This window comes from Ahaetulla prasina, chromosome 3 (assembly GCF_028640845.1).
Source record: "Ahaetulla prasina isolate Xishuangbanna chromosome 3, ASM2864084v1, whole genome shotgun sequence".
NCBI lineage: Eukaryota > Metazoa > Chordata > Lepidosauria > Squamata > Colubridae > Ahaetulla > Ahaetulla prasina.
In genome coordinates this window covers 206,816,280-206,834,538 of record NC_080541.1, presented here as the reverse complement: position 1 = coordinate 206,834,538, position 18,259 = coordinate 206,816,280, and the positions used below count along the sequence as shown (strand labels likewise).

The window sequence follows — 18,259 nt, the reverse complement described above, 5'->3', positions numbered from 1 at the left end:
TGTGTTTATGAAGCAGCATACTTTGTTCTTTTGTTGCAATATCACTTGTATATTATTTCAGAAAAAGATATTATTAAAAATAAAAGTGGAACCAACCTAGGTTTCTTGCTGAAAAAAATGGGTGAGGTTGTGAAACCCCTAGATTTGAAAAGGAGCAGTTGTCAACACTGCAGAAGTCACAGCATGCAATAAGAGAACAAATATCCAATTTCACAATTTTCCCCACAATCAGCAAGAAAAAAGATAGTTTTAGGCACTAGGAAAAAATCACTGGCTAGGAAAGTAACAGGCAAGTGTGAAACTCACAGAATGCAGCAAGCATAGAGGCACTAACAAATCAACAGCTCGAAATTGACTGGGAAAAATGTTTTCACAGTATGGAGATTAATTTGAATTCCTTTTGTTTGCAGATAGCTTTGTTAAATACATAGCTGCAAAGGCAAAGTGAAAAGTTGGCCATTCTAATAGGATCATGAATCATGAGGGTTTTCTCTATTTATGTGCCCATTTTAATTTATGTTGGTTTTTATTTATTTCTGCTTGTGCTAGTAACTTACGTGATTAAGTTGAGTAAAAACGAAGGAAATGAACTGATGCAAATAAATGAATAAAGCACAAGTTTATGCATTCCTAACTTCAGTAGATTTACTTTCATCTAATATGCCTAGTACTCAAATCTAAAACCGAACAGAATGTGAGAATTGGAAGGGAACTAGGTGAGAACAGTAACAGGTAACAGTAACATATCTTGTCCAAGCCCTGCTCAAGTAGGAGACCTATATCATTCCAGACAAGTGGCTGTCCAGTCTTTTCTTAAAAGTCTCTAGTGTCCATAACTTCTGAAAGCAAGATGTTCCACTGTTTAATTGCTCTCACAGTCAGGAAATTACTCCTTAGTTCTAGGTTGCTTCTCTTCTTGATTAGTTTCCATCCATTTGTTTCATTGTTCGTAGTGTTTTGGAAAATAGGTTGATCCCCTCTTCTTTGTGGCAACCCCACTAATATTGAAATACTGCAATCATGTTAGACCTTCTTTTCACTAGACTAGATAAACCCAATTCCTGCAACTGTTCTTCATATGTTTTAGCCTCCAGCCCCTAATCATCTTTGTTGCTCTTTTCTGCATTCTTTCTAGAGTCTCCACATCTTTTTTTATAATATGGTGACCAAAACTGGATGCAGTATTCTAAATGTGTTCTTACTAAGGTTTTATAAGGCGGTACTAATACTTCACATGAACTTGATTTTATCTAAGTAAAATGAAGTGACTTTCTTGTTTTAGAAATATATTGATGAAATTGGTTGATCTCTCTTGAAAGCAATGGAACAGTGGAACCAGTTGAACAGCTTGCCTCCAGAAATCATGGGCGCTCCAACACTGGATGTTTTTAAGAGTCTAGACAATCACTAATCTAAAATGGTATAGGTTCTCCTCTTCAGCAAGGGGCTGGACTAGAAGACCTCCAAGGTCCCTTCCAGCTCATTCTATTCTATTCTATCCCTCAGTTAATGCAACCTAGAATTGCATTGGCTTTTTTGGCTGCTGGCTGCTGGCTCATATTTAAGAGACTGTCCACTAGGACTCCTCACATTTACTGCTATCTGAAGAAACAAGGTCTAACCCTTCAAAACACACAATGACAGGTTATAGCATTGAAATGTATCGCAAAGGGAAGGCTAGACTGTCATTAGCTTTTTCTGGCATCTCTAGTTAGGCAGAGTCCAAAGATTTTTAAGAGGAGAAATAAGCAGCTAACTTTTCTCTGTTCATAATTGGGAATGGCAAGACAGACTAGGCTTGGAGTCTAATAAGCAATTGGATAAGAGCAGACAATAGGCAAGTTTCCAGAATCTTACTAAGGAAATTCTTCTTTCCTTTGGCATAAGAAGGGAGGGAAAAAGAAAATGGTTTATTCAATCTGCATTTGTATTCATAAAGACACTTTTTAAAACTACAGGTAGTCCTTATTTACATTAATTGGGACTGGAAACTCTGTCGTTGAGCAACACAGTTGAAAAACTATGTGACCCTGCCGCTTAGCAACAGCAGTTCTGGCAATTCCAATTACCATTGTTAAACAAGGACCTCGTGTTAACACAGTTTCCAACTTCTTGCTGGCAAATTTCCTTGTGTGAAATAAGCAGAGAAGATTCAAATCATGACCAGGTAACTGTGGGACACTGCAACAGTTGTAAGTACAAGATCCAGTTATAACTGTCACTGGTTCAGCACTGTCACAAATTCAAACAGTTGCTGAACGAGTGATCATTAAACAAGGACCACTTATTTGGAAAGATTCTAGAGACGCAGTTGTATGTTACATTTACACAGTACAGGTAGTCCTCTACTTACAGCAGTTCATTAAGTGACCATTCAAAGTTACAATGGCACTGAAAAAAGTGGCTTATTACTGTTTTTCATACTTATGACTGTCGTGTTCGTTTGATCAAAATTCGGATGCTTGGCAACTGGCTCATATTTATGATGATTTACAGCCCTCTCTAAGCGGTTTACAGAGTCAGCATATTGCCCCCAACAATCTGGGTCCTCATTTTATCCACCTCGGAAGGATGAAAGGCTGAGTCAACCTTGAGCCGGGTGAGATTCAAACCACCAAACTGCAGGCATCCAGCAGGCAGCTGAATTAGCCTGCAGTACCACATTCTAACCACTCCACCACCACGGCTCTTACGATGACCTTTTGCAACCTTCTTACAAGCAAAGTCAACATGGAAGCCAGTTTGACTTAACACAGCCGTGTTACTAAGTTAACAACTGCAGTGATTCCCTTAACAACTGAGACAAGAAAGATCATAAAATGGGACGAAATTCACTTAACAAATGTTTCACTTAGCAACAGAAATGTTGGGCTCAATTGGGTAACAAGAGGACTACCTGTATCCTTGGATTCTTTGTGTTTTCTTAGTATCAGGACAGGATGCATCCAGAGTTCTTAGATAGAAATATTGGAATAAGATGTATTTATTTGTAAGCAATGTTCAGTCAAGTGAGTAATCTCTTTATCAGCAAATAAAGATCTACATGCCTTTGAGGGAGCATTGTCACTGAAATGTACTTTATTCAAGGGAATGATAGTTTCTTTCACCCAACCTCACTTTCCAACAACAAGCTGGTAGAACATGGAGTAAGTGTGTTTGCCTTGTCCTATTAGAGTTTTCATGTGACAGGCTTTCCTTAATGTGACATGATAGCAATGTTCCAATATTTTAGGGGCTGCCACAAAGAAGTGGGGGGTCAACCTATTCTCAAAAGCATCTGAAGGCAGGAAAAGAAGCAATGGATGGAAACTAATCAAGGAGAGAAGCAACTTAAAACCAAGGAGAAATTTCCTAACAGTTAGAACAATTAATCAGTGGAACTGCTTGCCTCCAGAAGTTATGAATTCTCCAACACTGGACATTTTTAAGAAGATATTGGACAACAATTTTTCTGAAATTATATAAGATTTCCTACCTGAGCAGGAACTGGATCAAAATTGGCAATGCTTTATCAAATCCTGTTCCTGTCAAGAGTGGCGTTCCTCAAGGCAGTGTCCTTGGACCAACACTCTTTATATTATACATTAATGATCTCTGTGACCATATCTCAAGTAATTGTGTTCTCTTTCCTGACGATGTCAAACTATTTAACACCACCGACAATACTTCTATCATTCAAAACGACCTTGATCATCTAACCGCTTGGTCTAAAAATTGGCAGCTCCAAATTTCAACCAGCAAATGCTCAGTCTTACATATAGGAAAAAAGAACCCAAACAGTAAGTACATACTAGATGGACATTACCTTACAGACGACCCCCATCCCGTTAAAGACCTTGGAGTTTTCATGTCAAATGATCTAAGTGCCAAAGCCCACTGCAACTACATAGCAAAAAAAGCTCTAAGAGTTGTAAACCTAATCTTGCGTAGCTTCTTTTCCAAAAATACCACACTACTAACCAGAGCATATAAAACATTTGCTAGACCAATTCTAGAATACAGCTCGCCTGTTTGGAACCCTCACCACATCTCTGACATCAATACAATTGAACGTGTCCAGAAATATTTTACAAGAAGAGTTCTCCGCTCCTCTGAAAACAACAAAATACCTTATCCCACCAGACTTGAAATCCTAGGCTTAGAAAACTTGGAACTCCGTCGCCTTCGACAAGACCTAAGCTTAACTCACAGAATCATCTATTGTAATGTCCTTCCTGTTAAAGACTACTTCAGCTTTAATTACAATAATACTAGAGCAACTAATAGATTTAAACTTAATGTCAACCGCTTTAATCTAGATTGCAGAAAATATGACTTCTGTAACAGATTCATCAGTGCTTGGACTACTTTACCTGACTCTGTGGTCTCTTCCCATAATCCTAAAAGCTTTAACCAAAAACTCTCTACTATTGACCTCACCCCATTCCTAAAAGGACCATAAGGGGTGTGCATAAGCGCACAAACGTGCCTACCGTTCCTGTCCTATTGTTTTTCTTTTCTTCTTCCTATATATATATAGGAAGGTCCACACCTTCCTATATATATAGGATCACAAGGTCCACACAGGATGTCACCACCGCACATCCATCCAGAAAGCAGACCCAAACCCACACTGATCATGAAGCACGACCAAGGACCAGAAGCCAGACCGCAGCTGCAACATTAGCCATTTCAAACCCCTCCAATCCATTCATGCAGCAGACTGACACCCACTATGAAGATGTAGCACGACCACAAAGCCAAACAACAGCTATGCAGCTCACCAGCTCAAATCCCCCTGCAGCACAGACTAGACTGAGCACAACCAAGCCCCCACCAACACAGGACACACCCCCAGCCAATCAGAGCACAGAAAAACCCCCATCCAATCAGAGCACAGCCAAGCTCCCACCCAATCAGTTCAAACCCCCACTAGCAGTTAAAAGGAAGAAACAGCTGCGATCACACATTGCTCCCAGAAGCACGAAACTGAAGCCTGAAGATGACGAATGAGACTTCGTCGAAACGTCGCCAAGACACTTCCAATTTTACACGGGAGAAAACCCGAACAACCAAAGACCTATATATATATATATATATATATGCTTATACCTCCTTATATTTACTCATATATGTGTTTATATACTATATAATCTTTTTTGTATGATACCTACATATATTGTTGTGACAAAATAAATAAATAAATAAGAAGACCTCCAAGGTCCCTTCCAACTCTTTTATTCTGTCATTATGTTATTCTTTGGTTGAAACTGATGGTTTCTATCAGGGGGTTGTTCATCGAAAATTGTACCAGGATTTTTCTTTTTTAAAATCTCTTATTGGTGGGAGACAGCAAATTTTTCTTTTTCTCTTAAAAATAAAATTAAGCCTATTTTAAGCATTTGCTTAAGTTTTTAATACATTCTCTGTCTTACATTTTTTATGAGTCTTTCAGGAAGAAAGAAATCCCTGATCTGTCACCTTCTTCAAATACGTTTTTCAAATTCCAGTCTTAAATAGCTGCCCTGGGATTTCCCATCCAAGTACCATACTAAACAAGTTTGACTGTTCGGCTTGAATTGAAATTCAGTGGCATAATTAAGAGGGAATTCCAAGGGCTGGAGAAACAGGGAGGGTCTTGGAGATTGTAGTGTATTTGTGCCTCTTTAACACATTTGTCTCAGTGTGTTATCTCAAGTACATCTGCAACTTTTTTTCCTAAGAACAGTAGCTCCATATTTAAACATAGAACGAGGAGGGCCAGCTCCAAATTGAACAAACAAAAAGTTCAAAGATTAAAAAGGTAATGGATCTTACTTCCTGGTGGCCTCATGGATTCAGTATGATTGATTGATTGACAATAGAATGGAATAAGTTTGGTATGCTTTCTTTCAGAGTATTTTTTTTTACATTTCTAATAAAGAACCATTAAGCAGTCATAACAAAGTGAAAAATCATCACACTAGCTTCAAGGCATGCCTATATTCCATTCTCACATACGCAACCAAATCCAAACAAACCCTATGATGGCTAAGTGTGTTGTTCCACTCCAGATTTTATGATTTGTATGTTGTGGTCTTTTGCTTACTTTGAATCTAGGGTCTAATGATTAATTATTTACCAGATTACAATAGGCTTAGAGCCAGATCATAGTGTTAAAGCTGCTTCCATAATAGCTTTCATGAATCATACACAGCCTGTGTATGATTGCTTAATCGTGGTTAATGTAAATCTTATTTACTCAGTAAACACAACAGTCTGATTCATATGACATTAAACGCACAGTAAAAAGGACTAAAATGTATATGGCTAATTGGTGTTTCAGGATGTTGTATAAACATTACAGTACATTTCATTGAAAAAATCCATTTTTTTGCACTTTTCTTTCAAAAATTCAGTCAAGAACTGAACATTCTGGACTCAATTGTTTTGCTCGATTTTTAATGAAGAGGCATTTCAAAATACCTCTTTAGGGTATTTTAAACACTGAAAAGCAGATTAACATTTCATAAATAAAAATAGAACAAAAGGTTTCGGAAATCTGATGCATTAGAAGTGAAGTAATCAATATAGTGAGGAATGCACTCAGGCTCCATCCTGACAAAATTCCATTGCTGTGGTTATTTGAGCCCCTGAGGTCTGAGACATTTTCACCTTTGGTCCTGATAGGGTTGCACTTCCCCATTTGAGAACAGTGCACACTTCTGGGGATCCTCCTGGATTTACAAAGGCTGCTTAAAATGCAGGTGGCTGTTGTGGCCAGGAGGGCTTTTACATAATTTGATTTTGTGCAACAATTGCATCCAGTGATGAAATCCATTTTTTTTTACTACCGATTCTGTGGGTGTGGCTTGGTGGGCATGGCAGGGGAAGGCTACTGCAAAATCTCCATTCCCACCCCACTCCAGGGGAAGGTTACTGCAAAATCTCCATTCTCACCCCACTCCAGGGGAAGGATACTGCAAAATCCCCATTCCCTCCCCATTCCTGGGGGAAGGATATTGCAAAATCTCCATTCCCACCCCACTCTGGGGCCAGCCAGTATTTGCCGGTTCTCTGAATTACTCAAAATTTCCGCTACTGGTTTTCCAGAACCTGCTGGATTTCACCCCTGATTGCATCCCTTTCAGGACTTGGAAGCACAATCATGCATTGATTCAGTATATTAATGGCATAATGTGGTAGTCGGTTTCTTCATTTCTGATTCATTCAAGATTTTCCAATCAATTTATCAAAAAGCTCCAGTGTATCAGCCCTTGGGCTGATGAGCTGATACTCATGCATCTCTTGTGCCAATTGGAGTCAGAGTTCTCTGCTTTAAAAGATGCATCTAAAAAATTACACAGATAGATTCAGTTTGTTCTAACTCAGTGCTAAAGCGCTGAAAAAACTGCCTTGGCTGAACTTTATTCCTCTGTTCAGCTAGAATAAGATATACCACGTATCTTATATTAGTCGATATACACCTCAGTGTAGAGCAGGGGTGTCAAACTTGCATCATGGCATCATGTGACATATCAGGACTTTCCTCCCCTTCGCTAAACCAGGCGTGGGTGTGGCCAGCGTGTGACGCATCCGGCCCATGGGCCGGGAGTTTGACAGTCCTGATATAGAGAAACAATTTGTTCTGAGAACTAAAAGAGAAAAATATGATTAGCGAAGGGAATCCCAAATTACAATTTGAAACCATTGTTTGATTTTGATTTAGAAAGCCTAGCTTAAGTGTCATTTGTTCTTACGCTTGCATCTAGAATCCTGGCTTATTGTTTTGTCAGGAACAATGGCGGAAAAGTGCAACCTTTGGTTGAACAAGCTGGGATTATTTTGCTTTTCATGAGGTAATGAGGTTTTAAATTCTGGTGTATTTTTTTTCTACAGATGCTGTGAATGCCTAAGATGTTGTGGAAGAAGAGATCCCAGGCCTCGAACCGTCTGGCTTGGCCATCCCGAAAAGAGGGATCAGAGATATCCACGCAATGTCGTCAACAACCAGAAGTACAACTTCTTTACTTTTCTACCAGGAGTAAGTATGATTATAGGCATTGCTTACAATCTACAACAAAAACCAGAATAGCACATGTGGCATGTTGTATTATGCAAATGACACTATTATGTAATTGGCACCAGTCACATGACACCTCTGATGCAAATCAATAATCATGCTATTTGCATGATGACATCGTGACGTATGTGATGTCATTTCCCCCACAAATGTCTCTGTGTACAATATCCAACAAACCAAAATAGAAGTGGTGTTTTTTTTAAAAATCTTCATTTTTTTAAAGAGAGGAATTATTCAGTTATTTCTTATGAACAGGAATTTTCCTTCCCCAGTTGTTATAATAGCACAATTACTGCAAAGGTTTTATGAAAAGAGTTTCCTCATGAGATTTCCCTCAGGATTTAATGGAAATATGGGAGGCCAGGATATTCTCATATAGTTCAAGGACTATATGGAAATATCCTAGCCTTCCACAGTTCCATTAAATCTTGCTAAATGAAGGCAAGAATTGTTCACCCAATGTACAATTATTTTAAATCATCTACTTTGGAATACATTTCTAAAGTAAATTAACTCTCATCTAATGTGTCTTTCCAAAACTAGTGTAAAAGTACAATGGAATGAGGATTAAAAATTACTGAACTGATTCAAACTGCTACAGGCAATCCTTGCCTTATAAGCATTCATTTACTGACTGTTCAAAGTTACAAAAGCACTGAATAAAGTGATTTATAACCAGTCCTTGCAGTTCTGACTATTGCACGATGGTCATGTGATCAAAATTCAGGCACTTGGCAGCTGGCTTACATTCATGACAGTTGCAGCCCCTCAGGGTGACATGATTGTCATTTGCTGTCTTTCCAGCTGATTTCCCACAAGTGAACGTCTAATTCACTTAACAACTGCAGTGATTTTCTTAATATCTGTGGCAAAAAGGTCATAAAATTAGGCACAAGTTATTTAATGTCTTTGTTTAACAACAGAAATTCTGGTTCCAATTGTGGTTGTAAATTGAGGACTACCTATATTCTGCCTAGATGAAAGTATTTGGTGTGTATGTATGTGTGTGTGTTTATAAATCAGTAAAGTTTTACTGTCTAACTTTTTCCTTTTTAGAATCCACTCAGATTTACATGTTTTTGTGGATTGCTGCTCTTATTTTGGATGAGTTGCTTCCAATATTCCCTTGTCACTTACTTAGTCTTCTTCCCACTCTGCTTCTAGGTCCTGTTCAACCAATTCAAATATTTCTTCAATCTCTACTTTTTATTTCTTGCCTGTTCTCAATTTGTTCCTGAAATGAGGCTTGGTGCACTTTACACATATTGGGTTCCACTGGTAGGTAATATCAGGTTTATTTATCCAAGAAAAGTTTCAGTGTTTGAATACAAGATGTCCTTTGTTAACCTTATCTCTGAGATCCAACTAATGCTGAAACTTAAAATGTTTTTTGTTAGCTTATTTTATGAAACGTGCCCTTTATGTCTTTGGGAATTGTAGATGCTTGGTCTAACTTTTTAAATTGATTTAATAAAGGTTCACAATTCAGAAATAAAACCTTGAGTGGTGCAGGAAAATGAAATACACAGGGAGACACTTGATCAGGGGAGTAATTTATCCCATAACTTAATCATTCCAAGAGTTCAGTTAAAGAGATTCTCCTGGGTTAACTCCCTTAAAAAAGTAGGTTGTCATGGAAGCATTTTTGTAACTGTCTTTGGAACAATGGACTAAACGCTGAACAAATACTCATAAAGTAGATAGTCTTTGGGTTTGTTTGTTTTATTTCTCTAGATCCTTCCAAAGGTTAAACTATATAAACTATATATTGACCAATATGGAAATTAAGGAGGATATGCTGACTTGCACAATTCTAACTGGTTTTGCTTGTTCTTCTCACCAGCAGTCTGTGTCTAACAAACCACAAATAGTTTAATTGTTTGTTTAATACAAGGAAGTGCTATGTTTTGTTTTGTTTTTGCATCAACAGACACACTTGGATTTTGAACAGTGTGTTAATGACTTGTTTCCAAAGGCAAAATTGGTAGGGCCAAGAGTAAATTTCATTTCATTTGATTTAAATATACGTTGCAGTAAATTAAATCTGGTTCACATGTGTTTTCTTATTGGCTCAACTAATTGTCAGAAGAGAGCTATAAGAGTTGGATGAAGAGAAGGAACAAAGCCAAAAATGTAATAAAGTTAATAAAATGATAAACAATAACAATCCAGTTATGTGTTTAACCAGTTTTGTCACGTTAAAAAATTATAATGGCTAATGCTTTTTAGAGATCTCCAGAAGCCACACAAGATTATCAATGGGGTAGCTGTGATTTAGTATGCCTTTAGGGATTTTAACTTCTTTCAATTATAGCTCTCCCAACAAACAATTTAGCAAATCAGGGCTTAGGATAATGTGATTGGATAATTCAAGGCTGTTATTTTTTTACTTTAAGATAGCGAATGGAACACCAGATTTTCTCTTCCTCCCAAAGCAGATCTATATTTCTTTTCATGAGGCAAAAAACACTTTTAGAGTTGCTTGGGGGGACTTGAGATGTAAAAAGCAACAGAAAGGAATAGGTTAAATTTCCTCTTCTGTTCTCCCCCATTCCCAGTTGTAGTTATTCTGATTAAGCCTTTGTTTGCTTTTGAAAAGAAAAAAAAAGTATTGAGAGATAGCTATCTCCAATGGCTAGGCTTAAATTAAGAATTTAACAAAGCAAGCCACTTCTTAATGTAGCATGATTGCTAGAAACTTCCCCCCTTTTTAATGGTAGCTTGCATCCTTAGTATGCCTTCATTTTATATGGTATGGAATGCACATCTGGCTGCACTACTGTATGGTGTTTATTGTAGAAATTAGTTTGTATTTTTTTTTAACAAGGCTTGCTTCAAACCTGTAGCTCATTGTAATTTGTTCAGATCACACGAACCATTAGAATTCAGCATGAGAGCTGCCAGAGTTATAAATAATAGACTTTTTGTTCATTGTAGACTGCTGAAACAGCCGTTTTGGAGTCAAATAACAACTTGAGAGGAATCAGTGAGGCAGAATAAATGGGATAGTTTTAATGATTATTTGGAACCCCAAACTTTAAATGCATAGATTTCTTCTTTCTATATAGTATACCTTATATAGTATACCTTATAAACTGGTTTTTGAGGTAGCATTTTAGAGTAATGATTGATATATATTTTAAGCATCAAATTAAAATGCTATCATAATGGGAATAAAATAGTATGATAATTGAATGCTACTTATCTACTTAGAAGAAATCCTTGTTAGTTATTGGGACTTGCTGTCAGTAAGTATTTACCCCGCTTATTTTTAATTGAAGGAACAACAATATAGCAAATCAGGGCTTGTGGTGATACGATTGGATAATTCAAGGCTGTTATTTTTTACTTTAAAATAGCAAATGGAACACCACATTTTCCCCATCCTCCCAAAGTAGATCTATGTTTCTTCCCATGGGGCTAAAACCAGCTTTGGGGGAAGAGAAACTTTGAGGGAATTAAAAATACAATAAATAAAATACAGGATTTGAGTTTAGGTAAATGTAAAAAGGGTTGCTTTATTTCACCAAATGATATTGCCATTCTTTCAAATAAGACTTAATAATCCTGAATTCCTTTGGACTTGCTTTATACAATATACTAATCATTTCCAAATTTGGGAGAGCTGGAGTCAGTCCCCTGTATCATTTGCATCTCTTTGTAATGGCAAGCCTTGAAGGCATATAGTAATATAATTCTGAAATAATGTTCTTGGAAGCTCTGCAAAGGAATGGAAGATTCCTAGAAATTAGTACAGCGGATTGATTTCCTTTGGACAGCTTAATTACATTTACAGAACAAATTATTTCCTTTCCATGATTCAGGTAAGAAGAAGCTACACTGAGAATGTTCTTACACAGATTAATCACAGTCTGGAAACATATTTTTAAATATTTAAAAGAAAAAGAGAGAGAAAAACTATGAAAGAAAATGCTTTCAGAGTGAGAAGTTGGATTTTAGTCAGTGATATTTCTGCCCTCCTCCCCTTCAAAAGGACAAAACCTGTAATCTCACTCACTTGGAAGAGAGTCCTGTGTGTTCAGTGGGGTATATTTCTAAGAACAGCACTATAGCAGCAGTCACCAACTGGTTGTCCACAAGAAATTTTTTGTGGCCGCAGAAAAATTATTTGCATTTTTTATATTGCACTAAATCAGAGGTCCTCAAACTATGGCCCCTGGGCTGAATACATGCAATGAATGTTTGTGTTGCTGCAGAGAGTCTTCCCCTTTGGGGTCTTCTTGTGTGGGTCAGAGGGGGGAAGAAATTCCAACTTGGGGTCTGCTTCAGCCTCCTGGTGTGGGGCTTTGGGCAAAGGATGGAGGGAAGTGTTACTGGTGGCAAAGAGCCAGAGGGCCTTGTTCCAGTGGGACTGCATCATGGCCTGGAATTGACTGACCATCTCAGCCCGCTGAGCCTCCAGGCGCCAGTACCTGGCCTTGCACTCCTACAGGCCTTCCCTCTGCTTGGAAAGCCTATGCTCATAGTCCTCAGTGAGATGCTTCTGCTGAGCCTTCTTCTCGGTCAGATCCAATTTGAACTGAGCTGTTTTGCCAACATTTTCTTGTGGTGGCTGCTTAGCTCCAACAACTACTTCCTGTTGGGGCACTAAGGAGCCTGGATGGGGAGGGGAGGAGTGGCTGGGAGGGGAGGGGCAAGTGGAGACACCCCTCAACGTGAGTAACATCGACCACGCCTGGCCAGTCACATGACCACCTAGCCATGCCCATCCAACTGGTCATTATGCAGATCATATTAGTGGTCAGTGGAATTTAAAATTATGAATTTAGAGGTCCAAAAGGTTGGTGACTCCTGCACGATAGAATAGTTGGTTGCATGGGAAGGAGGCTCATTAGCTTTCAACCTTTTGCTCAGGAGTGCACATGCATAAAATCACTCTGAATGTGTCTTGGTGTCTTTAAAAAAAAATCAAAACAAAAGCATCACCAATAGCAAGAATTTAAAACATTACTTTGATAAGCAGGATTGTGATAGTTTGCAAGCACTAAACAAGGTGATAGTATAGGTCAGGGGTCTACAAACTTGGCTCTTTTAAGACTTGTGGACTTCAACTCCCAGAGATCCCTGGTAGAGATTATCAGAATTAGATAAGGCTGCTTATGTAGCCACCCAAAGCAACTTTGGGTAGTGAGGAGGGTGGCATATAAATTTAATAAATAAATGTATTTCTTCTTATGAATATCAGTTGCTGGGATCACAAATGAAAAGGTATTTCTTTCATATTGAATGGGTTTTATTTGTCTTGTTTTGTTTAAATTGTTCATTATTGAATATTTTAAAAATAAATATGACAAAAATATTTAAAATACAATAAATACAATATCTATGGAGTTCGCAGAGGCATTGGTTTGACCATTGGCAGGAACAGAATGGAGAAATGGATACAAGCTTGATTGGATCCAAAAGTATTCGTATTATCTAGAAAGTAAAAGAAAAGAAAAGGCCATCTTAGAAATATTGTAGCAACATAGAAGCTGAATATTTGCATCTTGAACATTGTAGCAATGTGGCTTTAGTAGTGTTTTATACTACCAATGCTTATTTCTTCTACTTGTTATATCTAGTCATAGAATACAGAATAACAGAATTGGAAGGGATCGTGGAGGTCTTCTAGTTGAACCCCCTGCTCAAGCTGACACCCTATACTATTTCAGACAAAGGGCTGCCCAACCTCTTCTTGAAAACCTCCAGTGATTGAGCGCTCATAACTTTTGGAAGCAAGCCATTCCACTGATTAATTGTTCTTGTTGACAGGAAATTTCTCCTTAATTCTAAGTTGGATCTCCCTTTGAGGAGCTTCCATCTTGTCCTCAGGTGTTTTAGAGAACAGGTCAACCCCTTCTTCTCTGTGACAGCCCCACAAATATTGGAAGATTGCTATCATGTCACTCCTAGTCCCCCTACATATTCCTAGTCCCCTCAATCATTCATCATATGGTTTTATATCATATTATATAACATCATAAAATGTTAGCCTCTACCAACTAAGTGGAGGCTCAGTGGCTTAAGATGCTCAGCTTATCGATCAAAAGGTCGCAGTTCAGCGGTTTGAATCTCTAGTGCTGCTTAACGGGGTGAGCTCCCATTACTTGTCCCAGCTTCTGCAACCTAGCAGTCAAAAGCACGTAAAAAATGCAAGTAGAAAAATAAGGACCACCTTTGGTGGGAAGGTAACAGCGTTCTGTGGGCCTTTGGCGTTTAGTCATGTCAGCCACATGACCACGGAGATGTCTTCAGACAACGCTGGCTCCTTGGCTTTGAAACAGAGATGAGCACCAGAGATGAGTCAGGAACTACTAGCACATATGTGCTAGGGAACCTTTACCTTTACCTTACTTACCAACTAAGTGGTTTCTTCTGAAATGGAAAATTTAACTAAATATTTCACCCTGACTCCATGTTGTGATCATTCACTAACTTCCCAGGTCTTCTGACAAGTTCTTCGGATTTAATCTATTTTCTTTGACTAATCCGCCACCATTTCTCTTTCTGCCTCTTTAGGGTTTTGTGCTTACTGTTACCATCATCCGTGAGGCTGTAGAAGAGATCCGATGTTACATGCGTGACAAGGAAGTCAACTCTCAGATTTATAGCAAGCTCACAGCAAGAGGTCAGGAAATTGGCTCCAGCTTTCTGTCTGTTTGCAACTCTATCAAAAGATGATGATAATCAGAACAGCAATTTTGAGAAGGAGGGGTTGAAGGGGGAGATGTCAAATATATGGACGGAGCTTTTAATTGGCCCATTGACTTGGGCCAAATCAGAACTTTATAGTGTCCTTGGGCCAAATCAAAACCTTCCTACTAATGATTATTTTTTATAAGGCAAATTTATAACATATATAAAATTTGTAACTATTTGAATATCTGGTAAGTAAAAAAAATGCTGCCATTTGTACATAATGGTAGGCCATGGTTTAATAGCCTTAAATTTAAGCTGCTAAGTTTTTGGAAGCAGAAACTCCCTAAACAAATGTCATTATGGTTTTATTCAGTGCGTGAATTATAAATCATGGTTCATGGCTTACTTTTTTGTACAAATTCATACAACTGGAGTTGAGCAATTAAACATAATTAATAATTATAACCATAAACATAACTATGGTACAGTACGATGTATGAATCCACTTGTTAACTGGTATCAGATTTTTGGATACTAAGTAAAATTTGTAAACAGTAAACAATATTAGGGCTCAAACTACATGTAAATAAGCCCTAATATTGCATAACTGTTCTAGTGTATAATAATTAGCCAACAAATCATGCATGAATATGCTTATTGTGAAGCTGCCCACTATCTCTTTATCTTTTATTTGTTTGGATGATACAATGGGGAGGCAGGCATCCATATGTAAAACAATGTAGACAAAGGGGATAAGAAAATATGCATATGAAAAGACATTCTTAATTAACACAGGATTTCCTTCTCTTTGATAAGAACCAGGAAGAGAAAATAGCAAGGCACAAATAATCTTTCCTCTGAATCTACATTTGAATTTCATAGCGGACATTCAAATTTGCTATTTTTTTAAAAAAAATTGCTTTTGCTTTCTGGGATATTGAAAAATATTTTTTTGGGGGGGGGAGATGAATCTATATTTATCAGTTGCAAGTTTGTTGAACATGTATCTTTTGGCCCATTTTTGTCCTTAAATTAGCAAATGCTGAGTTTGATACCTTTTCTAGGTTTTTGGTTTAAGAGTTTTGTTTTCTTGCTTTCCTCTCCTTGCAATTCATGGATACAAAGCATAGTAAACCAGACCAGCATTTTTTTTTAAAAAAGTCCTATGAAATGCAGAAAGACCCCCTACCAAGGGAGCAGTGCTTTGATATAGATCATTGGCATTTACCAGCTGTATCAAAAAACAATATTTTCTCAAACCTTTTGTGCTCTGTTTTGCAAGTCATGATGTATAAGGTCTCCTAAAAGCCAAATGTTCCTTGGAAGAGTGGGGAGTGTTTTTAATTCCCATCTACATTTTGTTGATCTTTCGCTTTGGCACTCTGTTTCAAATTTAAATGCATGCTGGTCATTTGTACTATTCACAGCTGCATAAAGCTACTCTACAGTGTTTTAAAAATGAGGCATTGCTCTTTGCTAATACTTGTTGAGTTTTTAGCATCAAGGATCATATCTGCCATGGACCATATTTGCCAATAGAAAGGAGCCAAACAATTCCCTCTGAATTGAAGTGTGTGGAGGAGGGTTGTCACCGAGAATGCTCAGTGTCTTGTGAAGAATTATGGACACTTCTGGAGAATTTTAAAGCAGTATTTTGTTTTGTCTTCAGGCACAGTGAAGGTGAAAAGTTCTAATATTCAAGTGGGGGACCTTATCATTGTGGAAAAGGTATGACTGCATTTAAAAAATGGTAATATTTTCCTCAATACTCATAATATAACAGAGGAATCAGCATTTAGCAGTCGATGATGATGATGACAATAATGTTACCCACTCAGTCATGTCTGACTCTTGCCCATTCTATGGGCCAAATCTCTTCCGATCATGTACTACATCACGTATTACATCATGATGTAGTACAATCATGTACTACATCATGTAGAACAAGAAGCAATGGATGGAAACTAATCAAGGAGAGATGCAACTTAGAACTAAGGAGAAATTTCCTGACAGTTAGAACAATTAATCAGTGGAACAACTTGCCTGCAAAAGTTGTAAATACTCCAACACTGGAAATTTTTAAGAAAATGTTGGATAACCATTTGTCTGAAATGGTGTAGGGTTTCCTGCCTGGGCAGGGGGTTAAACTAGAAGACCTCCAAGGTCCCTTCCAACTCTGCTATTATTGTTGTTGTTGTTGTTGTTGTTGTTGTTGTTGTTGTTATTATTATTATTATTATTATTATTATTATTATTATTATTATTTCTTTGAGTTATTCTATGTTCTGGCTAGTGTCAGTTTTGATGATGTAGCAATTAATAGTTAAAGCATATTGAACAGCAGGTTTCTTCCAATTCGTGCCTCTCCATATGTTGGACTTCAGTAATCAGAATTACAAGCCAACAAATCTGATGGACACCAAATTGGGAAGGCTGCTTCCTAATTGTATGCAAAGTCAAATACATTTCTAGAGCTACCAGACTGGGACTGCAAACATCCAGATGACAAGTACATGACAGCAGAGTGTTATATGTACTTCTATCCCTTTACTGGCCTCTAGTTGTTAACTGGATTTTGCCACCCATATCTTATAGTCTTAATCAGGGGTGAAATGCTCCTGGTTTGGACCAGATCAGCCAATCCAATAGCGATGGCGGCGGATGGATTGAACAACCGGTAGCAAAAATCCCTGCCCACCCAATGCCCGGTCGCCCACTTCCCCACTTGCTGCTTCTTTTAAAAAATGCCTTTAAAAGGTAAAAAAAAAGCCTCTAGACAATCACAGCTGAGCCACGCGATTGTCAGAGTCTTTTTTTTACTTTTAAAAGCATTTTTTTACAACCTATTCGGCCAAAGAAATGCTTTTAAAAGTAAAAAAAAAGATTGCGTACCACAGCTGATCACCCCCCCATGCGTTGTTCTACTTACCCCATGCCTCCTTGCATTTGGTGCATTTGGTGCATGGTGCGCAAACGCACATGTAGTGTACATGCGCAGCCAGCAAACCAGTAGTAAACCAGTTCAGATTTCTCCACTAGTCTTAATTCTTGTTTAGAAGTTTATTAAATTTTCAGGAAGGAAGCTCCATTATTTGATTAGCTTTAGACCAAAGGTTGAAAGCCTGCTTTGTTTTTCAAAACCCTTTAGGTCAGGGATCTCCAACCTTGGCAACTTTACGACTTGTGGACTTCAACTCCCAGAATTCCTCAGCCAGCATGAACTGGCTGAGGAATTCTGGGAGTTGAAGTCCACAAGTTGTAAAGTTGCCAAGTTTGGAGACCCCTGCTTTAGATGCTTTTCCTATTCGGCCAGAAATGCTGGTGCTGACATTAATGCAAAAGGAAACTTTCTGAGGATATTACTGAGCACTTTTAAGGTACAGAAGAATTAGGAGGAGAAAGCCTCACATTACAAAGATGAATTTAGTGGGAAGACCTTCTCCACAAAGAGTATTCTGTTATTACACTTCTTAGCAGGTTGAAGGGAGCATTTTCAGTGGCAATCTTCCCCCTTTTTTTTCCTGTGCAAATTAATAGAGACACAGCAGGTTCCATGGGCTTATATGGATGAGAAGA

General features: G+C 38.0%; 1 protein-coding gene across 4 annotated transcripts in view; it reads left to right on the top strand.

The window, feature by feature from the left end:
* Positions 1 to 18,259, top strand: part of ATP9A (ATPase phospholipid transporting 9A (putative)) — a 101,363-nt gene that overhangs the window by 19,858 nt on the left and 63,246 nt on the right. For 3 of the 4 annotated variants that reach the window (XM_058176266.1, XM_058176264.1, XM_058176267.1), the window contains exons 2-5: positions 7,858 to 8,002; positions 9,206 to 9,319; positions 14,564 to 14,672; positions 16,353 to 16,411. In XM_058176266.1, coding sequence (XP_058032249.1) covers positions 7,858 to 8,002; positions 9,206 to 9,319; positions 14,564 to 14,672; positions 16,353 to 16,411 — 427 coding nt within the window. The remainder of the gene's footprint in view (positions 1 to 7,857; positions 8,003 to 9,205; positions 9,320 to 14,563; positions 14,673 to 16,352; positions 16,412 to 18,259) is intronic. The other variant, XM_058176265.1, reaches the window with a different exon arrangement.